The sequence below is a fragment of the Phaenicophaeus curvirostris genome, chromosome 2, assembly GCF_032191515.1.
Source record: "Phaenicophaeus curvirostris isolate KB17595 chromosome 2, BPBGC_Pcur_1.0, whole genome shotgun sequence".
Taxonomy (NCBI): Eukaryota; Metazoa; Chordata; class Aves; order Cuculiformes; family Cuculidae; genus Phaenicophaeus; species Phaenicophaeus curvirostris.
The window spans coordinates 99,828,880-99,852,201 of NC_091393.1; the positions used below are offsets into that span (position 1 = coordinate 99,828,880).

The 23,322-nt window shown below is 46.3% G+C and overlaps 2 protein-coding genes across 2 annotated transcripts in view; one reads left to right on the forward strand and one right to left on the reverse strand.

Annotated features, from left to right (window-relative positions):
- Window positions 1-7,292, forward strand: part of PAK5 (p21 (RAC1) activated kinase 5) — a 100,195-nt gene extending 92,903 nt beyond the window's left edge. Inside the window, exons 7-9 of the mRNA XM_069850183.1 lie at window positions 2,163-2,288; window positions 4,344-4,478; window positions 5,065-7,292. Of these exons, the coding sequence (XP_069706284.1) occupies window positions 2,163-2,288; window positions 4,344-4,478; window positions 5,065-5,220 (417 nt within the window). The 3' untranslated portion in view covers window positions 5,221-7,292. The remainder of the gene's footprint in view (window positions 1-2,162; window positions 2,289-4,343; window positions 4,479-5,064) is intronic.
- Window positions 7,293-12,394: 5,102 nt separating this feature from the next.
- LAMP5 (lysosomal associated membrane protein family member 5) lies at window positions 12,395-22,362 on the reverse strand. The gene is made up of 6 exons (XM_069850195.1): window positions 22,290-22,362; window positions 22,020-22,192; window positions 21,786-21,917; window positions 21,595-21,700; window positions 20,078-20,266; window positions 12,395-13,595 (listed from the first exon to the last, which is right to left on the reverse strand). Exons 1-6 carry the CDS (start codon window positions 22,327-22,329, stop codon window positions 13,417-13,419), a joined length of 819 nt encoding a protein of 272 aa, XP_069706296.1. The 5' UTR covers window positions 22,330-22,362; the 3' UTR covers window positions 12,395-13,416.
- Window positions 22,363-23,322: the final 960 nt, after the last annotated feature.

Below are 23,322 nucleotides of genomic sequence, written 5' to 3' on the forward strand. Positions count from 1 at the left end.
GTAAAATATGAGGCACCTAAAATTCAAGACATCCAAAGGCTTAGGTGAAGGACAGCAAATCACTCATAGCGCCCTAATTTCTGCTTGAGTCAGACACTAGTTTGCATTTCCGGCCCCACTGGGATAATTTGAGTAAAAAAAAAAAAATTAAAAAAAGCTATAGCACTCGTGGCCAGTGATGAGTCCCCTTAGCAGGGCTTTAAGGGTCTCTATACTGGCATTACACACCTATCTAAAGCACGACTTGGCAGGCTGGACTGAGCCCAAGAGCACTTGGTGGGTCTGGAACCAAACCTGGATCTTCTTCAGAAGGTAAATCTCCTGGCTTTCGAGGCATGGTCTGATTCACTAATCAAAGACTTGTCTTTATAATTTGATTCCCACTTCACCAAGGGAGTGGGATTTTCTTCCTACAGCTGTTGCAGGCTGCTCCTGTTAATCCTGTTGGGGGAAGAAAATTCCACATGTGTAGGAGTTTTTCAGTTGTGATTTCAATCCATGTTGCTGAAATAGCATCTGATCTGCTCTCGGGATCTGCATACAGTGCCTCATTATACTCATTACTCCAGTACTTATTATCTGCATTGCAGATTTCTTTGTGGCTGTGTTGTGCCATTAACTTTTTTTAGAAAATCTTCTTCTTTTATGTACTCGAGTGAGCAATAGATATGCAAAACCTCTTGTGCTCCTACAAAAGAAGATTGGGCTCTGCTTCAAAAATATGCATTATTTCTTCCATTCTTCATCCTGTAAACTGAAAATGCATTTAGCACAGAGAACTTGGCTATTGGCTTTGTTTTAGAAATACTAACAATCATTTTGTAATTCTGTTAAAAATAATTGCTTTAGTTTTTAAAAAAGTAATGTCTGTACTGAATCCAAAAGAAAACAGATCAGTGCTTATAATGAAATGCTAGCCTATACAATGCAGGAATTTACAGAACTTCCCACTTCAGTTGTCCTGGAGCTGTTTGACCTCACTTCATATCCCCAGGAGTCGAGTATGTAACCAGTTACACAGTTTATGGACTTGGGACATGGGTCACTGTTGCACCGTGTGATGTGGGACAGCCTGATGTCCAGGAAAAACCTTATGATAGCTTCCAGGTCTCCCATACTTGAGAGAAAAAAAAAAAAAACAAAACCCCAAACTTCAGCCTTAAGGAACAAGCTGTTTCTGGAAGGGATGATGCCACCGGCACCATTTGTTTTGGGTGGCATATGGAGGAATTTTCACCTTGGCATTGTGCAGCTGCACGGAGAGGGAGGCAATAATTTTTGGTGTAAAAACAACCTGGCATAAAAGTATGAGCAGGCACATGATGCAGCAGGAGCTGCTCTCCGGAATGCTTGTGTATCCCGTTATTTTTGTTTCAGGTCACTGCCACAGCTACTCAAGGACGGTACTCTCTTTAATTTCCAAGTTCCCAAGCAAAAGGAGCAGGTCCCCTTAACTCTTACAACCATTTTGTAACAGCTTTGTGTCCTGTCCTGCCTTCACCAAATGACCTCCCCTACTTCATAAAGGAGGTATTTTTAGTGATAGTCCACAGTGTGAGGTCCTGGTCATGAGAAATCACTGGCAGGGGTATTGCTCTCTGTAAGTGTTAGATCATCCTCTCTGTGGTAAAAGAAAACGAGGTGAATACCACTTATTTCATCTGTTTTCTGGCAAACTCACAGATCATCAACCTGATACAAATAATAGCAGTGTGTATTCCTTGAAATATATATGTTACTGAGTCTGCATACATAGACTACAAACATAGGGTTTGTATATATGTAGCAGTAGATTCATTATAAAACATTATTGCTTCGGATTGTTTTTTTCTTTCCTTCTGTTTTTTAAATATTTTAAGCCATTTATCACCTCTGCATCTTTTGCTGGTGGAGAGGCAATGAGCTTTGACAGGCAATCTTAGTAATAAGCATCACTGCTACTCGCTCCTACTTCTTCCCTTCCCTTCATTTTAATGAGCTGCGCCTTCCCTGGGCTTTGTTGCCCTCTCCAGCCACGCTTCCAAAACTGCGCTGCTCTCCTGTTGCAGGCGAATGCTGCAGCTCCATCCCTGTCGCCCCAGGTGCAGCTGGATACATGTGTCATCTTGGAGGTATTTGCCTTGTTATTCATGAAGGGCTTTTTATTTTCCTTCACTTTTCAGATAAAACTGTCTGACTTCGGATTCTGCGCCCAAGTGTCAAAGGAGGTCCCCAGGAGAAAGTCACTAGTTGGGACGCCGTATTGGATGGCTCCAGAGGTGATATCCCGCCTGCCCTATGGCACCGAGGTGAGCACAGTGGAGCACCACGCGCCCCCAGAGTGACTGTGTTCTCTCTGCCTGGTGTCTTTGTTGACCCCAACAAGCCCTGTCAGAACCGTGCTGTTCAAATGCATTTATGTCGATATGCTAAACAGCAGCAATTATGTTTGCCCCAGAGTGCTGCATCATGCCTTGTTTTAAAGTGTGTCTCCAAGAGAAAGTCATTAAATACCGACTCCATTTAGCACACTAAACAATGGAATGCCTTTACATATTTTAGCATAGAGTGCTGTATTAAAGGAAACTTGACATCGTTTTCACATCATGAAAGACCTTTTGGTGATCTTTAGTATCAAGCCTGCAAGCTGGAGCTGCAGTTACAGGTGTCTACATCTGCACATGCCAAACCAGCAGGCAAATCACATGCCTGTACTGCACAGACAGGTCACATCAGTATTTGCACAGACCTGCCTGCAGAGATCCACTCTGCTTTCATCCAGGTAAGGCCTGAGACCCCCTTCCTCCAGAGGAGTGCTAGCAAGGGCACAGGCACGGTCCTTTAGGGTCCTAAACATGGGAGCCGGCTGAGTGGGTTGGATTGCTACCCTCTGTTGTAGCATTCAGCTCATTCCCTGCAGTCATTGCTCTCATTAGCTGAGAGACAGGGCGGGGGAGATGTATCTGTTGGAACTATTTTAAGCACTGCCAAATGGTCTGAAAAAGGCAATTCACATGTTTTTATTGGAGCTCTTCAGATGAGACTAGAAAGGTGGGGACCCAGCAGCTCTGCAGTACCGTACGCTCTCCGTTAGTAAGCTGTGAGTCACAGCACTTCTGCATTGCCATCCTGGGAAGAGCAATCCCCTCTTCTGCGCTCAGGCGTGACAGTGACTCATGCCTCCCCAGCAGAGCCACGACTGCATTTTTCTCTTCTACGTGGTGATGGGAGTCATCTTCTGCTTGATAGGTCCTATAGTAACAGCTGCAGAGAGCAAACCTGCAAGCCAGATAGATCAATAGGTGCATACACATATAAAGGGATGGGTATATATATTTACACACACACATATCGTACAGATATAAAGGCACATGCACACAAAGGGGGAAATGAGCTGCAGCCTGAGATGGGAGATGCTGCACCTTCACATCATGCAGTAGGGATGGGTCTGGTGCAGGCAGGGAGTGCACCTGGCCAAGAGCAAGAGCACCCTGCAGGCACCAGCATTCACCCAGGACATGTGCCATCATAAGAGACATTTCAGGGATAATAACATCAGCTATTATTAGCCCATCAGTAACACTGAAGGGATTATGAAGTGGCTGAACTTACAGCTACATTAGGTTTCCCATCAGAAGGGACAGAGAAAAAAATAAAGAGGATTTAAGCTGAAGGATAGTGTTGGCAAAAGAGAAAAAGCAGTATGAACTGCCCTTTGCTGCAGTTGGGCTGGCAAATGACAGGAATTACAGTCATCAGAGGACTGGGCTTCTGGAGAAGAAACCTTGCAGAAGACCAAGACCAAAAAAAAAAAAAATTAAAAAAAAAATTGTGTTTTTGTTTTAATCTGGAGCTGAATCACTTTCCAAAGTTAACTGTGACCACTGGAAATGGCCTGGGTGTAGTGAATGCTTGCATTTGCCCATTTGCCTTGAGGTCTCTGATGGAGTTCCTGTGATCTTAAACATTCAGGAGAAATAGAGTAATGTTTCACAGCAGCTGAATTGTACTCTGCTCTTCCACTAGCTGCTCCTATCTGCAGCATTGCCGAGCCAGCCTGGGGTGGTTATTCATTGGTTGCATATTAGTGCAGTTGAAATGCAGCACAGTGGGGTGCAGCCAGCCTCTGCAACAACCAGTACTTCCTGGCAACATCACCTAAACCGTCCGCAGAACCAGATTTGTAAGTTGTTCCTACTGGTCAGAAGCAAATTGTCAGCAGGCTAAAAAAATTATGGCAGTGGCTCCCCAGAACCGTTGTGACTGGAGACAGACATCTTGGAAGTTTGGATGAACCCGCACGTTGACCCTTTTACCCCTCCCTGCACTACCAGCAATGTTTTTGATGGGACTGTGTGTTACAGGTGGATATCTGGTCCCTGGGCATCATGGTGATAGAGATGATAGATGGTGAACCTCCCTACTTCAATGAGCCACCACTGCAGGCCATGCGCCGAATCCGGGATAACTTACCACCCCGGGTGAAAGACATGCACAAGGTCAGATTCCCCATAGGTAATGAGGGCCTCACACATACAAAGCTGTAGTAAAATCACAGCCACACACTTGCATGTCCGAAGGATAAATTACTCTTTAAGGTACCACCTTGAGCAGTGGGTCCCAAAGAGGACTCCTGTGGGGTAGATGGGAGGCCAAAGCCTTTTTTTGTGCCCTGCCCTGGCTTTGATTTTGCAGCTAGTGGCGAAGAAGGGAGCTGAGCAGAATCTCATGCTCCCTGCGCTTCCCACCTTGTCTGAGGAGTTGGCACAAGAGCCCTGCTGCCTGTGGGTGCCAAAGCTTTAGGGTATATCCTACTTCGGATATGCTTCTAGAAGAAGTTAGCCCTGAGCCCTCAATGCTTTTCTCCCCCCATCACACGAAAAGCTATGTATGGTCTGCTCTTCTGCACCGCAGTGGTACCCCAGTACATTCTGTATTAATACATGGCCCTTCAGCTCAGCACATCTGTTGCCACAGGAAAGCTCAGTGTATCCCTTGTCTTCCCAAGAAAGTTGTGTGCAAAGACCCAGCACAGGCTAAAAATGTATGGGCTTGTCCACCCCTAACACCGATGTGATGTTGCAGGTCTCCTCTGTCCTCCGGGGTTTCTTGGACTCGATGCTGGTGCGGGAGCCCTCGCAGAGAGCCACGGCACAGGAACTGTTGAGACACCCATTTCTCAAACTGGCTGGGCCTCCTTCTTGCATCGTGCCCCTCATGAGGCAGCACAGGCACCGGTGAAGCTGGCGGCTTTTCAGGAGGAGGTTGATGCAGAGTCCAGATAACAGCTGCACAGGAATCACAGCAGTTGTGTGGGAACCACAGGCAGAGACGAGCAAACCTTACATAAGCAAACCTGCCCCCGTGGAAATAATGCGGTGAATAAAAACCCAAGGAGGTGGTTTCTGGGGCTGTGAGGGACTGGGGTGGATGACCATGGCCACTAGCTGGGTGGCCACACTCTGTCATGGACCATCACTCCCCTGGACTGTCGTCGTCTCAGCTGTCCAGGCAGAAGGCGCCAAACACCAACAAGGTTGTAAAGGTAATAGAGGACAGCCTAGCCAGAGTGAACCACCAGAATTTTATCGCAGGCTATGGTACTTCTGTTTCAGAAGAACACTTTTCTGACGAAAAAAGCACTTTTTATCTCAGTCAGAGCAGCGCACTGTATTTTGCAATGAATTTGTAATTTTCTGTACAGTACGTTTTGATAATTGCAGTACTTTGTCATGTAGCTGTTGTGTTAGTTAATAAGTGTAACTTAGCAAGAATTTGAGAACATACATAAAAAAGGTTTCCTACTTTTTTAACCCTTTTGAAAACAGGGGAAAGAAAAAAAACAAAAAACCAAAAAAAAAATCCCAACTTTTAGGAAGTTAGAAAGTTTTGCAGGTTTTTCCATTGGAGTCAGTAGGATCACGGCAGCCCGAAGAGCTGGGAGCCTGCAGTACCAGTGACACAGAGGTGATCAGTCAGAGCTGCTGCTGAATGTTAACAGTCATCAGGGTCTCCCTCTTCTCCCCATTTCTTCAGTGGTGGGAGTTAATGCAACTGGTGTACCTGTACCTTTGATCAAGGGTCCTCTTCTCACACCGTGGCTGTCCCTTCGTTTTACACCACTGCACGCTCAGATCACAAAACCCTCTGTTATTTCTGTCCTGCCATGGAAGTGGAAAGGGACAGCTGGCATCTGCCCACCCAGCGGGTACCCCCCCAGAGCTCAAACAGGCCCTTGTGATGCATTCCGAGATGTTTGCCATATAGAAGTTGTGCTGCTGTCTAGACCTTTTTGAATGTTGATGCAACAGTTGACTACTACGGTACAATTTTGTGTTATTTGTTGGATGACTTTGCATGTTAACTGTAGGCCTGAATAGATTTGCCTTTACAATTTTTAGAAGTGCTTCATAATTATTTCAAAGATAAATGAATTTTATTTATTAATGATGAGTTCTTTTTAATTTTGTATAATACAAAAGCCATGTTTTTTCAAGGGTTTTGGTTTTTTTTCTTACTGACCTCATTTTATGATCTCATTAAGAAACACAAAGCAAATTTTGTGAAAACACAGCTTCTTTGTTATTATGGAATTTCATAGCAAATAAATTAATTGTTATTTATTGTAGTAAATTATAAACAAATATCTAAACCTGGCAGGAGCTGTTGCATAAAGATCTTCCTCTGGTTAAAAGTGAGTTGCCAACAGTAAAGCAGCTCCTTTAGTACTGCCCTTAAAAAGTTAAAGAATATTTGAAGGGAGAGAAGCAATCAAAAAGAAGAGAAGAGGAGATAAAATACGAACTCGAACACTGAATAAATGTTCTTACATCCGTGTGTCTTACTCCCTGCTGCTTTCTCTCTTAACCCTGTTTGCACATTTGAAGAAGACTCGTAAAGCAAATGTGCTTGGCTCCCGCCACCCCGCTGCAAACCCACTCCCGGTGCCCACCTGCAGAAACCTGACAGCGCAGCATCCCCGCCGTTCTAAGCTCTTTCTATTTTGTAGTCTTGACAACTCAGGAAAACAGGCTGCACCAATAAAGGCAACGACACACAGGTGAAACCGTCGTATTAGCCACAAAACTTTTTTAACCATCTTTGAATAAAAAAGGGGGTGGTTTTTTTTTTCTTCAATATTCAATATTTTAGGCTGTGCAAGTAAAGAATTTTCTGCAACTTTCTTATCATTAGATACTTTTAAAAGTATTCATCAAGTTTACTGAAAGTTTTGTCAGTTTCAAAGGGTTTTCTTTTTGTGAACACCAGCTACTGGTGAGACAGATGCACATGCAAGTTAAATAAATTAATTAATAAACAACACTTTCATTTCAGTGTGGTGTTTTTCCCCCATGCCTTTTTCTGTTTTCACTTCAACTCTGTCAGTAGTGGACCAAGCTAATGGCAAGGAAAACAAGAGAGGCCTTGTGTGTGTATATATATAATGTATGTTATTGTACGTATGTGGTGACTTCTAGAGGTGTCTCTAGTAATTTTAAAGTATCAGTGGTTGTGTCTGCATTGAAAGGCAACTGCTCAGCTCTGGTCCCTTGGTGTTCACGGCAGCCATGTCCTGACTCCCAGGTGGAGGGTTCCTGGGGAGCACCAGCCTCAGGGCAGGTCATGGGGCTGAGCATCAGGACTTCGAGGGCTTGCAATTGAGAAAGCCCAAATAAAACCTGTGCCCAGCCGGCAGCTAGTTGAAGCCCAGCCAGGGGTCAGTATCTCTACAAGTGCAAGAAAATAGAGCACCCAAACAAAAAAATGTGAGGGGTAAAAATAAGAGGGAAACAATCATTCAAATCTATATCATCTACCTCTGCAAAAACCTTGACATGGGAGACTTACTTTGATTCTCCCTGGGACCTTCCCACCCCCAAAAAAGGCCAGTCTTGATCATGCCAAGAGCATCTGTTTGTCATGCACAAGCCTCCCCTCTTCTCTTTGCACAGAAAAGAAACTGCCCCACAGCAGAAATTGCTTGTGTGGCTTGGAATGGTTGGACTCGATGATCTGGTGGGTCTCTTCCAACCTGGTTATTTTATGATTCTATAAATGATGCAGTTATGAGAAATATTAGAGACCTATACAGTTCAACCCAAGATACTGTGAGTTAGCCATTCCGAGCCCTCCAACCACAGACACATGTACACGGGCATGCACACATATATTAGAAAAATACACAGTTTCTCCTATATGCACAGGGGGGAAAAAAACCAACCCTCATCTCTCAGCCTGAGTTGGCAGCACGATCACGTGAAACACAGACATCCCATTGTGGTCAGTCACATAGCACAGAAAATTTCAAGTCATAAAAAGCACACGTGCACACATACACACACACACACAGCTCCACATCTGAAGTGCTCCAGAAAGCCTGTCTATGTTGAAACATTTCCACCTTTCTTTACTTGTCTCCTAAAAAAAAAAAAAAATCCCTTTCTTTTTCCCCCTTACTTGTCCTTAATTTTTGGCTCATAACCATTCAGCTCTCATGCCTAGTGAAAACATTCCTCCCAGGCTCCCCAGTAGCATCATTAGTCAGCTAATGAGTCTACAATGTTATTTGCTCCCTTAAGCATCTTGAACTCTTATAAATGAGGTTTTATATTACTTTCTGTTGTTGACATCAGTGAATGTTTCAAAATGCCTCAGCCATCACTTATTAAAAAAACAAAACAAAAAAAAAAAGCTTTATTTTGCCTGTGTCACCCACAGAACTTCAAATAAAGTCAGAGCCAGGCAAAAAAAAAGCAGGGAATAACCACAGCCTGTTACTTTCAACCACACAGTTAACATGTTCATCAATCACCCTTTCTGTGAAGTTTTTGGGTAACCTCTGTAGGATCTTCCCAGGTCTCACCTCCTGCGACCTGATGACTCTTGAGCCCTTATAGTGGTCCCTTCAGCATCTGCTCTGCAGAAGCTGTTTCCTCCATCACTATCACCTCATGGGTCGAGTGGTCTTGCCCTTCTTGGGCATCTCAGAAAAAAAAAAAACAAAAAACCAAAACACACTCTCTTTAGTTTTATTTTTTTAAGATATGAGATGCTAGGAGCATCCATTCACCCTGAAGATGCCTTTATCTGCTGCACCACCAAGGCTGAGCTCTGCGCGTGACCAGTTACTCCAATGCATTTATTCCCACCTCTCACTGAGGAACGATGTTTTTTTTTCTGAGGTCACCAGTTCTAGGAGTCACAAATACTCTTCACTTGAGTAGCAGAGGCCGGGTCATTTACTGGCTATGCAACTCAAGTCCTTGGCAATACATCAATAATTGATAATTGAAGTTCTAATCATACATACTCTGTAAGTAATTAACAGCTTATTCAGTAAGTGTTTAATTATTACACGTCCTTATAGAGCTCAGTAGAGTGATAAGTTCCTTGTAGTTACCCACCTTCTACTAACAGGTTCATAAACATCGATAAAGCAAAGTGTTCAAGTTTGCAGCTACCTCATAAGGCATCAATGAATATGAATGTAAAACAAAATCATAATAAAAGCGTTGCAATCCTCAAAATGTTATTGTAGGTTGCTGGGCAGGAGAGAAGTCGGATGTCTTTTTTAACCTCTCATTAATAATTTTTTTTAAAAATAGGCTTGGAAAGCTTAAATCAATGGAAAATTCAGATCAAATTCAGTAAATAGTTGTTAGCACAAGGATGGAAAGAATCAAAAGGTTTTCTTTCAACATCTTAACTAACCTTTTCTTTTAATAAGATACATCAGTCTGGAGCACAATGCAAACTGTCACTGAGCTGAAATTATTGTTTCTCTTTCCTTTCTTTCCCCAAAAAAAGAGAAGAAAAACATTTCAGTCCAACAAGGAACTATTTTCTGTCTTAATTCAGACAAACCCAAGGAATTAATTACTGTATTCACACAAACGTTCCTGACAGCTTGCAGACACTCTCACCCTGAAGGTGATGCTGAGGACTACCTAAGGCAAACTTCTATCACCTGTCATGGAAAGCAGCAAAGGTTCTTAAGGTATAGGGGCACAGGATCACAAAAGCTGCATCAGCTTTTTGGGGGTTGTCCTCTGGCCAGATGGCCAATGCCACCACTTTGAACTGGCTGGTGCTCAAGGGCAGCTTCTTATGAGTGGTGAAGACAGTATTTTCCTCAGGTGGCTCTGCTGTGACTGCTCTTACAGGGTTACTGCAGGTTGAATTAAAAGGAGTCTGCAAAGTCAGCTATAAATTACCATTTTTTCCATCTCAAATACATATGAATGTTTGAGAAACTTTCCCTGTTACACCAGGCAGGTCTTGCTCACTTTCTGCAAATGGCAAAGCAACAACACAACCTTCAAGGGGCTAAAAACCACCAGCAGCTTTACTTGAACACAACAAACAACAGCTGCTCAAAAAACCAGCAGCGAGATACATCCATTCAGCAGCTTCATCTACCAGCCGCTGCCTCTCCTAGGAGTAACACTAAGGCAGCTAAGCCAAGCCCCAGGTTTTGTTGCCTTCAAACAGCTCCCTGTAAGCCCTGAACGGTAGCTTCTGAGACAGGCTAAGAAGCCAGCCAGATGTTGCAGGGGTGCAGAGCAGTGAGTTTCCCATGCCCTGCTCTGATTTTGAGAAGTATCTGTCGACCCCCTTCCTGCCTCCAAACCCAACCCGCAAAGTAAGTACGATTTCTGTAAGAAACTACAGTACAAACAGGATTGCCACCAACGGCTTGTGTGAGGAGCCATCACATAAAGGAAAAGCAGGAGGCCAAGAGGAAGGAGCATGAAGACTTTGCTTGGCTGCGTGTTTTGGAATACGTTGCAGTTTCCCTGCCTCTGCCACAGGCTATGCACTGGCCTCAGTGCAAGGCTGGACACACGGATAAAAATGTTGCAATTTGCATTTCCTTAACTCTGTAAAGCTTCTACTAAAGGCAAGTGAAAGAATTTCTTTTTCATGTCACCTAGTTAATGTTAAAATATCCAAGAGGATACTCAACTAACTCAAGTTTTCCAAGGCAAAGGAGATGATAAATGTAAAAAGAGGGAGAAAAAAAGCCCTGATGGGCTCTCCTAGAGAAACGGATGGCACAGGGGAAAACCAGGATCCTCTTTGTTGTTTCCAACCCCAAAGTCCTTCTCTTCACCCATTTTTTACAGACCACGTTGCACCTCTTTTACATCTCTGATTTTACTCACCTAAACTAGCAAAAAATAGTCCTAATGACACCAAAGACTTGCAGCTCACCGGGAGAAAACCAGCCAGGTTGGGACCAGCCTCTTGTGGACTGAGTGTCTCCAGTTTGGTGAACTTTCATCCCCACCCTGTGTCCTGCCCCACTGCTGCTCATCCGTGTAACCACGTCGTCCCAACAGCTCATTCCTGCATTCATCTTGCCAAAACATTCTCTTCAGAAGAGAAATGGCAGAGGGGCTCCTCTGGCATCTGCAGTTCAGCTGTTTGCTTCCTTTTTTATTTAATTTTTTTTTTTGGATGTCAAATATAGGAGCAGATGCTACATGCTGATGGGAGCTGGCTTGAAGAGATTTTCTGGATGGAAGGCAGACAAGAGCAAGGCAAGACAAAGCTGATAACTATGACCCCTCTCTTAAGGATGAGCCTTTTATCCTTTTAGTCAACCTCCTGCTACCTATGGCTTTTTCTGGCTGTTTCTGTCAGAACCTTTCCAGTTTTTGTTGGTTTTTTTTTTAAATAATAATCAGCTCATTGTAGCAATGTCACTTGGTTGGCCTAAAGCCTGCCCAGAACATTTTTACAGGAGTTTTAAAATAAAAGGGCAAAACCAGAAACATCATTAACCACCATAATTTTCCTTCTTACATCTGAATGAGAAAATAAAAAGGCAAGCATGACAGATGTAAGACCAGGAATAAGGGAAGACTAAAGGAACTCTCTTACTGCATTCATCTTCATCAAACAAACCCCATAAATTTCGAAGGAGGCTGGAGCATTAAAAAGCAGTTAAGTTTCTCCTCTTCCACTTCTCAACACTGAATTTACTATTTTTCTTGGCCTATTACACTGTTTTAAGCTGAAGCGGCATGGTTTGTATGAGTCCCAGTTTGGATCAAATCAGTTCAAGGAGAGCAAAGTATTTTCCATACCCTAAACTAAGATGAGGTCTGGACTAAGTCTTGTTGCTGTAACACCAGAGCCAAGGGAAGTCAAAGGTTTTGTGGGAAATGGAAACAACCAAAGTGAAACACGCCATTGCCCACAAAACATGTAAGAAAGACATGGCCAAGAGATGAGAAGTATATTACAGAATACTGAGCCACCACATCTTCACCAAATCATGTGCATCAAAAATACTAGTAGGATACATCCTGCATTTCACATCCAGACTATGCATTTGCACAGATTCCATTAGATATCAGGGAGTTGGTAAAAAGCATTACATCATTTCAAAATAAGAAGGCAAATCAAGTATTATATATATGTACATGTTTTAATTAATTTTAAAAATGGTCTACATTTAAGGATACAGTTTAAGGATTCCTTTATAGTTTTCCTATTACATTAGATTATACCTGAATAATCTGCATAGTAACTTAACACATCTGTTCTCTTTTTTTTTTGTTTCATTGTGAAAATATCAGTTGCAGGTAGCAATGTAACATCTCAACGACAATCACAATACGTGCAGGATGTCCAGCCAGAAGCATTTCCCAGTTGACTTGCAGTAGCATGGCACTTGAACATCTGTGTATCAATACCCTTTTTATTTATTTTTTTTTAAGCTTTAATTTAAATGTGGCTCAAGAAGCAAAACCAAAGTTTCTTCACTCAGCCTCAAGCACAAGGTCAGCTTCTCAGCTGGCTGTGATCTGCTGCACTGGAATTATTCCAGTTTATACCAGCTTGAGGTTCTGGTCTTTTGGGTGTTTTTGTTTCCAAAACACACCTGAATTGCCTTCATGCTTTCTTTAACATAAATACAAACTGCAGGAATGTGGTTTGAGTCCTTTTGTTACAGGACCTTACTGCAGTCTGTTTAACGGCTCTGTTCCCTAGCCCTGCTCCCTGCATAGATGTGAACAGAGAGGGCTGAAGACAGCACACTGGGGAGGTAAGAGTCCCTTTTTTGGGGAGGGGGAGCGGGGAGGAAGGAACAATTAAAAGAAGAAAAACAGCTAATTTTACCCCCAGTGTTGAACTTTGACATGTGAAGCATTTCTGTTTCCAGATGAACAGCCCAGCTGCTTAAGAAGGTATTCAGATCACCTACTGCCACAAACACCCTCCTAAAATCAGATGCTCTGAGTCCTTTTACAGAGACGGCTATGCCTCTGCACTGACTAAAGCCTAACCTCGAGTGTCTCCAGGAAATACTCGCAATGAGGTGTTGTGAATACCATCTCTCGCCCCACCTAACCTTTCCTCACTCTTAGAAAAAAGTGCTTTTGCTTTCTCTACCTGATAAATATTTGAGCTCCTCAATCCTGTCCCCTATCCCATGTGTTTGTACTGAGATCTGTCCCGAGGAATCTGCACTTGGTTGGCTGTCAGCTTGTGGTGGATATGATAAACGCAGAGGGTTATCACGATGACCAATCCCAGTATCAGGCCCAAAATCAGAGGCAGGGTTTCTTCTAACTGTTCCCTCTGGTCCACTGGGCACTTGTGTTCTGCAGGGAAAGAAAGGAAAGGGAATAGAGAAGTGAAGGAGACATTGCAAATCTGAACTCCTGCTGCAGTAGTGAATTGACCTCCCTGGAGTCACAGCTCCACTCTGGGGTCTCTGTGCAGAAAAAAAAGCCGCAGCAGCAATGAGACACAGCAACCGTCATCAGAGTCCCAGGGAGAGAATCAACTGCTTTGGATGAAAGTGAAATCACAGTCACAACACAGGGTTTGGAGGGAGAGGTAACCACTGTCAAACCAGCCTACACAGTGGGGGAAAAAAAAGACTTCTGTGTCCATACGCTCCTCTTCAGGTCTCTGTCGACGCAGTACAGCAATAGCCTTATTGGGAACAAGACAGTGGAATTCCAAGTTTCCTGACCACGTCTGAAGATCTGCTTTGTTCATTTAGTTACAGATGCTATAAATATAATATCATGAGAACCCAACATCAAGTTGAAAGTCTTTAATCCTGCATCAGACTTACCCTGCTCATCATTTTCCCCCTCTACCCGCAAGCTGACAGAGATCGAACAGCATTGCTCCCTGTGAGCTCCCCAAGGCAAGTTCACTAGCACTGGCACAGCACATGTGTTTCTGGTCAAACAGCATCCTGGAACCCCACGTTTCTTGTCAAATACAGCAAAGGATGAGCAGAAACAACACAAGCCTTCCCCCCACCCCCCACCCAGTGTTTCCCTCCCTGGTCTATAAGTCCCTGTCATGTCTAATAAACCATTAGAAAATAATGAGCACTGCAATGGGAAAACACTTCTCTATTTATCTTGCAAAGGCACGGCCACCAAGGTTAGGAAACACGTTATGCTGGCAATCCAGCTTCAACTCCCTTAAGCTTCCAGAGTCTACTGCAGGCCTGAATGGCAGGATCACGATTTACTTTTTTTCCCCTGCAGGACTGTTGCTTATCTGTGCTGATGGACAGGCAGAGCCAACGCTGCTGAGACAGGGCTGCCAGACCAAAAAGAAGAAAAATGGCAACTTGGGAGGGATATGGTTATGGGGTACAGGAGAGACAGTGCTCTGGCCACTGGATCATCTTCTTCACAGCAATAAAATAGTGCTGAAAACAATGGAAAAAAAAGCCATTACTAAAAATAACGAGAGGTTGCATGTTAGATGAGCAAATACAAAGGACACCACTAATTCTTCCCATCACTGTCCAGATGGGTTCCCCAGGCAGCTGACTGCAAGACACGGAGATCTGTGATCACCACAAACAGCAAACACTACAAATCAAATGGCGCGTGGCGAAGACCAGGAAAAACCTAGAGAACCCCCCAGGCCCATGCAGGAGGTGACAGCAGGGGGGTATCTCCAGCAGTGCTGGCACCTCTGGGAGCTCCGCTGCCTCCTGGCATGGAGCCATCCTCCCAGCACCAGGCTTGCAGCGATGCCACTGGGAAATGTTTTGAGCTGTAAATGAAGTCCAACCGAAAAGCAAAAGTGAAATGTAGTTTAACAAAAAAAAAAAACCAAAAGAAAAAAAAATTGTCCTTTTCAGTTCCAGTTGCTCACTGTTTCACCAGAGGAGTGATTAATCACCAGGACTGTGTTACGGGTGATCCAGCAACTGCTGCAATGCAGGGGTTTTGTTTGTTTGTATTAAGGAGAAAGGGAAAAAAAGCCCCAATTATTATTTAGCTCCCAAAATCAGGCTACTAAAGCTTAACAAAATTCTTCCTGGTTTAGGATGCTAAGGCCTGACCAGTGCCAAGGCAGAGAGACACAGTGGCAAGCTGGCATCCCTGGACACAACTACCAGAAAAGGCACGTACACAGCAATGCCACGGGTCCAGAGATGCTCCAACCCACTCAGTCCACTGCCCGTGTGCTGGCATGAAGCGGCACCTCTCCTGTGGGAAGGACCCACCTTAGAGGAGCTCCTGTGCACACACCACACAGCTGCAACAGCCCAGTGGGCTGCCAGGTGCTGATGTGCCCGCTGGCAGTGTTTTAGTTCAGCCGCTGCAATATCCTCCTGCAGGCTCTAATTTTTGCTTTGAAAGTGGTTTAGCTACAGAAAATTGAAACAAGCCTGCTTTAAACCCAACTGAGCACCTTCACCTGTGCTCAAACACAGCAGGTTTGCCCATGCACCTTTCCTTAAACAAGAATGATGCTGCGTTTGCAGAACTGGGTGAACGCGTGGTCTGCAGCCAGTGAAAAAGGCCAAGCTAAAAGCACCAGTGCTGCGATGCAGAGGACTAACCCAACTCTAAAGCATCTGCTTGAAATACTTGAAATCCCACCTTTTGCCCCAGCAAAGTTGTTGCAGAGCACAAAATGTGCCAGAGGACACAGCCAAAGCTCCAGTGTCCATGGACATTTCAGTGTCTGAGTCACAACTCAAAACAGTGTCAATTTTTGCCAGCAGCCGAGGAAGGTGGTTCTCTATCCTGACGCTTCTTGAAGAGGATTAAAATTAAAAAAAAAACCAAAAAAAACCCAGAAGCCCACAGGAAGATGAAAGCAAGGCTTCAGCCTCCAGCAGCACATCCACAATTTCTCCTGCTCTCCCCAGCTGGACCCTGCTGCACCTCCCTGGGCAGAAAGCGCTCTGCCCCATCAGTGAAGGCAGCTTTGCACACAGCCCCTCCAGCCCTAGTGACAATTCTTTGCACCAAACATCTATTTTATCCTTTTGGAGCAGGTCACCAAAGTCTGGGCTCTTTGGAAAGCACAGGGGGAATGGGAATAGGGCTGCCGGGGGAGCCAACACGGAGACACAGGCAAGTGCTAAGGCCAAACACATTTACAGTGGAACTAAGGCTCTCCAGATGCTGACTGCTAGGAGGATGAATTTAGTATTTCAACATTTATATAAAATTTAAACACAACATCTTACCACAAATAAAAATATTCTCACATTTATAAGTGTACTTTAATACCCATATGGTGTATTTCACCCCAAGAGTTCAAAGCACTGCATAGGTGCATAGGTGTGCATGTTCACAACATCGTGGGGAGATGAGTAACAGGTATCATTCCTGTCCTGTAAGCAAAGGAAGAGCAGGAGGGGAGAATGGTTTGCATGAAGTCCACAGACAATAAATTCAGACACTCGACCCCTTCAAGCATAGTGTGACCAGAGCGGCTGGTTGATGCACGGCAAACAAAATACAATTGCACAGGGAACCGCTATGTATTTTAAATCAATGCCTTCTGCAGGGAAACAGCCTTTTCCATCAGATTTTCCCAAGTATTTTGCTTTAGGTCACAGGGACCTCAGCATCTCCCTAAATCAATGCTTTCTACCCCTCAGTCCAGAAAAGCAAAGAGGTCCCTGGCAAATTTTAACTATATGAAAAGTTCAGGTGATGTCGGGAGCTTTGTTGCATCCCAAATCCCATAGGGTCACCCCTTCGCTGGAGAGGCATTGAGCCCAACTTGTGCCACCTCACAGACCTGGTCCTTTCGAACAAAGGCTGCTGGCTGATACAAAGAAGGCATTTAGGTACATTTCTCATTGTTCTTTTGTGTCGTGCTTCCTCAGACACTGTGCAGCACCCAGGCTCACGTACTGCCACGGTTTCTATGGTGAGTGCTCGTCCAATTTCAGTATTAGACTACAAAACCCCCCAACAGGCCCATTTTCTTATTTCAGCATCCTTCTGCAGAACAAATAGCAGCACGGCAAAAAAATCAGCAGTTCCCCGCAGTCACGATTGCAAGCCTGAGGAATGGTGCAGGGGCTGTTCAAAGGGATGGAAAACCAGCCCAATTGTGCCTGGCACGACAGGATGGATTTTTGAGAGTTTGAGATGGGCGTTGATAAGTGATTAGCTTAAAAAAGAAAGAAAAAGAAAAAAGGCTGGGTGCTTTCTTAAATGTGGCCGCATACCTTGCAAAGAGGAGCTACTTGGTGCCAAGGACGCTTAAGAAAATGTGGCGCTTGCTTGGGGTGGGTCAGAGGGAGAGGAGACCTCCCAGGATCCCGGTCCCTAATTTTCAGCCTTTTTATCCCTTGGTATTAGTATTTTTCATTACTTTCATTAAAATCAAATGAATTAAAAATTTGTGTGGCTCCTTCTTTAATTTAAAGGTTCTCCTCTCACTCTCTTGATCCAGCTCTTTTTTTACTGATCATTTAAGCTGAAAAATGTACACGCATTTCTCCTATGAAAAATAATAAAATTTCCCAAGCTCTGAATGAAAAAAAATATTCTGCTGCTTCTGTATTGAAAAAGGTAGCTATATATAAATATACATAAATCTATATATGTATGTATTTGTGAGGGTTGGAAGCAATGTCCCAATTTAAAAAAAAAAAAAAAAAATTATATTCTGTCACATGAGTTTAAGCATTCAAAAAGAATAAAACAAGCAATCTAATCACACCCTACAAGCTTTTTAATCTATTCCAGACAGGACAGTGTCACAACTAATGACAAAACCTTTCTCCCCATTTCTTTGTGGCAAAAGGGCCCTGAACCTCCTGTGTCTCGGCAACTCCTCTGCCCTAGCGGGTCTCTTTTTCTATTCTAAAATATTTTAAAATGTTCTGTAGCTTGTTCAAAATTAATAGGAATTTTACATAATGGGAAATTAATGAACCAAAAAGGAGAAGGCTAATTACTGTAATTTAAGATTGGCAGTGATTCTCAGACCCCACAAAGGATCATGTTTTGCCATGCATGTGCCGAGGACAGGCTGGTGGGGACGTGCCGCTGGGAGAAGCGGCAGAACCCTGTGTAAAGCTTCACTGAGAAATGACCATCCTCTCCAGGTGCTCTTTGCTATTTAACTTCCAGTGGAATTAAATAAAGAGCGCCACTGAACAATAACAGCAACAAAAAGTAATCAGAAATCTTTGCAAAGAAAGAAAATGTGCTTTCCTCAGAAGGAGTTTCCCACACATTTAAAGATTTTTAAACCAAGTGGGTCTCCCTGTGTCCTGGATTTAAAAAAAAAAAACCAAAAAACAAAGAAACTACAACAATAAAGAAAAAAAACCCACCCACAATTACCACCTGATACCAAAGAGCATACCATGGAAAAGGCAAGTTCATCCCTTTGGCAATGAACCCCGAGTTTGGTTGTTTTAACTGTGAGCTCTGGGACTTCACAAGTTTGGCATCACAGAGACAAAACAGCTAAAATAGAGTCCAGACTTACACATTTTAAATACGCTTTTCTGAGCATCCAAGATTTGCCTAGCCAAAACCCAAATGTAGGATCCACAGGAGGAGGGAGAAGATTAAAATCTGCCAGCAAAAATGATATAAAAAACCCTATGAAATTCTACTTTTTTTATCCCTGTAGCCTGTGCAAAATATGGTACTACTTCAATAGAAATATATATATATATTTATTTGTGCCTAGGAACGAAACCTGTTCTGTACTACGCTGGCCTTGCCATGAGTAATTCAGCCACGCAGAGCTCTGCTGGAGCCAGCGTACATAATAGCATGTATTTACTACATCAGCTAGAGGAATGTGAGTCATGAGTGGAAGTGCTCGGCTCTGTAGTCAGCGCCGGTTTTTGACTGTGTTCTGAAATATTTCCCACAAGCAAAATGATAAAGCCCAGTGTTTTTAATGCTGCGTTTGAAAATACCACCACTATTTTCTAGCATGTTGTTAAAATATTTCGCTAGGTACAAATTTTATTTGCATCCCCTTATAATAACAGTTAACCAATTTGCTAGGATGGCACTATAAAAAGCCGACTGGTCTCAAAGCCCTAATTCAGGTGAACGTGTTTACACCCCCTCATTCAAATTGATAGAAAAGGCAGAGGGAAGCTGGGAAGGAGGAGCACCATGGGTCGGTTCCTCAGGATAAAGTAAAGCAAAATCTGCAGGAATTCTGCCCCATGGCAGTGTTGCTGCTGACTTCAGTACGACCCTTTGATACAAACAGCATGCGTTAGGTCACATTTTCTTTTACCCACGATAAACATTACAGAAACCTCAGAGGAGGAACAGTGTCCCGTGCGTGCGGCACACGAGCCGTAGTCCCAAAGTCCCCATTACACTTCTTCACCCTCGCAATGAGTGTTAATCAAACTGAAGTCAGTAATGTGCATCGTGATTGCTTCCCACCACAGCCACAAGCTGTGCAAAAGAAGCGTGCTGTGTCCTTAAAAAGCTCCTGGAGCTGTACCAAAGCACCTTCTGTGCTGCAGAGGAGACTCCTAAGCCGTGCAGGGCTCCTCATGCACCAGGCAGTTCTGGATCTTGCTGACAACCTAGCTAACTGAGTCCTTAGAGAAGCCAATGTACGTGCAACAACAGCCCACGTCTTGACCAAACAGCCCCTGGGCTGAATTCATAAAGGCTTCTGAGGTACCATGGAAACAGGGGAAGGGCTGGAGGGATTTCAGGGAGCGCAGACAACCCAGCGGAGGGAGGAAAAGGTGTTCTGATAAAGGTGGGACCCAAACTCCTTCAGTACGACACCCCCAAAGCTTGTGGTAGCACCAGAATCTCAGCGATGCAGGACATGCCTTCAGCCCGCACCTTACCTTCACTGAAGACAAAATCTGCGGTGATGTCAAAGGGCTGGATGCGCACTTCCGACAGCAAGAGCTGCACAGACTTCTGGTGGTCACTGGAGATGAGGGAGATGGTCTGCAGTGCCTGGCACTCATAGGACTTCCCAGCCGGGGTGACCAAGGCAGAAAGACGGTGTGAACTGGCCGTGTGCTTGCCGGCTGACCAAGGGGCAGAAACAGCAGAGGTCAGGTCCCATCTCTGGGGCACCGATGGGATTTTATTAACAAAGCTAAGGAATTGAACACAAAGGATACGCAAGCATATGTGCAACACAGCGGCTGCACACTCCACAGCTCTTAAAGCAGCATTTTCTCCTGGGGCAGAACCACGCTTAAGGCACGGCAGCATCACACAGCCAGGGCAGTTGTCGCACTGGGGCTGGCTGCCCACACACACCAACGAACGGCGGCAGAGCGCAGTCCTGTCGTCACGAAGCGGACAGCTGCGTTTGCCACTGCCAGCTATGTTCTTGTCACAGGACTTGAAGTCCCTAAAGTTGGAGAAACGGCTTCTACTGACGCACAGGCAGGTTTCAGCCTCAGACCGTGCCTGTACTCCCTGTGTTGAGAAAAGAGCAATCCCTGCAGCTGCATTTGGACCCCGAGTTTGGATGGGAAAGAGGAATGCAATTTGTGGACCTCGCTACAAAGTAAAATAGGCCATAACACCTCTCCTGAAAACACAACATGACCGTTTCGTTCAAGTATGGATTACGACAAAATACTTTCCCATCACATCAAGCTTGTTTTATAAATGAAGGCTGAATGCAGCTCAGTAAGGTGGAATGAGGAATGCCTCCTACTTCATGCTCTTCTGCAGCCCTTTATTCCCCTCCAGGAGGGCAAAAAGGCGATCAGGGTTTCGCTTTTGCAGACGGTGATGAGGCACAGGCACCACCATCTTTTGGGGACACAAACGGTAGAAACACCGCAGGGGAAAATAATTCCAAGTCCAGCGTGTCCTATGCCACCAACTCCCAACGTGCCATTCACTTGAGTTTGAAAATCTTAAGGAATAACAACTTGCAAATGACAGGGTTTCAATTTGCAACATGAGACACCTCATTTCTGAGCAGAAACAAAATAAAAAGCAAAATGAAAGGCAAAAGAAAGGAAACTGAGCAAGAAAAGAGGAGGCTGCTGCGTGTGGGGGTGTGTAGGGTATGGATATTGATGTTGATCTCACCGTTACCTCGGGAAACTGCCGCTTTCCCACCTATTCAGCCACCACCAGACCCGAGGAGATAATAAACCCTAAAAAACGTTGCCCACAGAAGAGAAGACGACGAGGAGGGCCCCGGGAGCCCCTCGGGGAGGCCTGGGGACAGGGGGAGGCCTCCTTAACGAAAGCGGGACTGGAACTCGCGCTCGGTTTGAAACCGGCACCCGGTCCGGCCTCAAGGGGGGGTTCAGGGCTCCTTTCCCCTCGCGTCCCACCGCATCCCCCCCCCTCCCCGGGGCCCCGCGCTGCCCCCCGGGGCGCTCACGGCTGACGGCGTCCTTGAAGTAGGTTCGCTCGGAGGTGTCGTAGGTGAACTGGACGCGGCTGAGCCTCCAGAAAGCCTCCTGCCCCCGGGACGTGTTGTGCCCCTCCTGCGGGACGGGACGGGGCGGGTCAGGCCCCCGGCGGCACCGACACCCCCCCCGACCCCCCAAGCCCCCAGGGCAGCCCCCGCACCTTGAGGAAGAAGAGCTTGAGGGCGTAGGCTCGCTCCAGCCAGGAGACCTCCAGCTCCGACTCGTTGGAGCCGCACCTGCCCTTCATCTCGGCGCCCCGCGGCAGCGGGATGTCCGCCTGCTCCGTGATCAGCTGCGGACGGGCCGGGGGGCTCAGCGGGGCTCAGCGCGGAGCCCCCGAACCCGCCTCGGCCCCCCCCCCGCCCCGCCCCGAGCCCCGCCGCCCCCCGCTCACATCCACGTAGTTGCTGGCCCACACGTCGTAGGGGACGACGAACTTGGCGGCGAATTCCGCCATCAGGCACGTCGTCCTGTTCTCCCGCACGGCGAAGATGTCCCTTTCGGGGTTCGGGGAGAGCCCGGAGAGGTTTTCCACTTCTTGCTCGGCGGCCAGGCGAGCCGCGGCGTCTGCGGGGGCAGAGAAGGGAGCGCTAGGGGGAAGCCCCCGCGGCCCCCGAGCCGCCCCTGTCGCGACAGGCTCCGTGTCGCCCCCCGCGCTACTCACGAAGGAGGAAAAGCAGCCCCGAGAGGCGCCCCCCGGCCATGCTCCCCGCTCAGCCCCGACAGGGTCCGCTCCGCAGGGGAAGGGGAGTAAGAGAGGGAAACAAAACAGAACAAAATATTATTTAAAAAAAAAAAAAGGTGGGGGTGTGGGAAGAAAGCGCGAAGCGGCTCCTTTCGGAGGAGCTGCAGGAGCGCTCTGGCGGGGAGGAGGGACGGGGAGAGCGCGTGGGTGTGCGGGAGGCGGGGGAGAGGGAGAAGGAGGAGGAGGGGAGATGCCGGGGGCGGGATGGCCCCGCGGGATCCCCGGGGAGGGGCGGCGGGGTCCCCAACAAGGGCTGCGCTCCCGGCTCCGGGAGGGGGATCCGCGCCAGCGCCGGCTGCTCGCGGAGCGGCAGTAATGTCGGTGCGGGAGAACAGCTGCTCCGTGGTTTAATTTAGAAAGAAACGTGAAGCTTTTTTTTTTTTTTCTTTTTTGGGTTTTTTTTTTCGCTCGGCAAGGTCAGAAGCAGAACTCGGCAGCCTTTGAGCTCCGGAGGCGTCGCAGGGCACCGTAAGAGACACACTGTGACACGCTCCGGCAGCGCCGGGGAGGGGCCCGGGACCCCCCGGAGCCTGGGGTCGCCCCCTCGGGGCGCTGCCGGGCCGGGAAGGGTTTGTCGGTGCCCGGGACGAGGGAAGAAGGACGGCGGGAGATCCGCGTTATTCCCCGCAGCGCCGGCCCCGTCGGGCGGGACGAAGCGGCCCCGGCCGGGGGATCTCGGGGAGGAGCAGGCGCTTCGCAGGCCCCGGGCGGGGGGACGCGGGACGGAGGAGCCGAGCTCGGGCACCCCGGGACCTCGGCTTTCCCCTCTGCCGGGAGGGGCGGCCTGAAACGTCGTTCCCGTCTCTCTCCTGAAAGGAGGTTGTAGAGAGGAGGGTGCTGGCCTCTTCTCCCAAGTGACAGGGGACAGGACAAGAGGGAATGGCCTCACGCTCCGCCAGGGGAGATTTAGGCTGGACATTAGGAAAAAATTCTTCACGGAAAGGGTCATTGG

What these genes read in the sequence shown, in the direction of transcription:
- LAMP5 (XM_069850195.1), bottom strand. Translation starts at nt 22,329, where the DNA reads ATGGCCGGGGGGCGCCTCTCGGGGCTGCTTTTCCTCCTTC. An exon ending in TCAAGCTCTTCTTCCTCAAG is followed by an intron (nt 21,701 to 21,785) that starts GTGCGGGGGCTG and finishes CCCGTCCCGCAG; the next exon opens with GAGGGGCACAACACGTCCCG. An exon ending in AGATTTTGTCTTCAGTGAAG is followed by an intron (nt 13,596 to 20,077) that starts GTAAGGTGCGGG and finishes CTTTCCCTGCAG; the next exon opens with AACACAAGTGCCCAGTGGAC.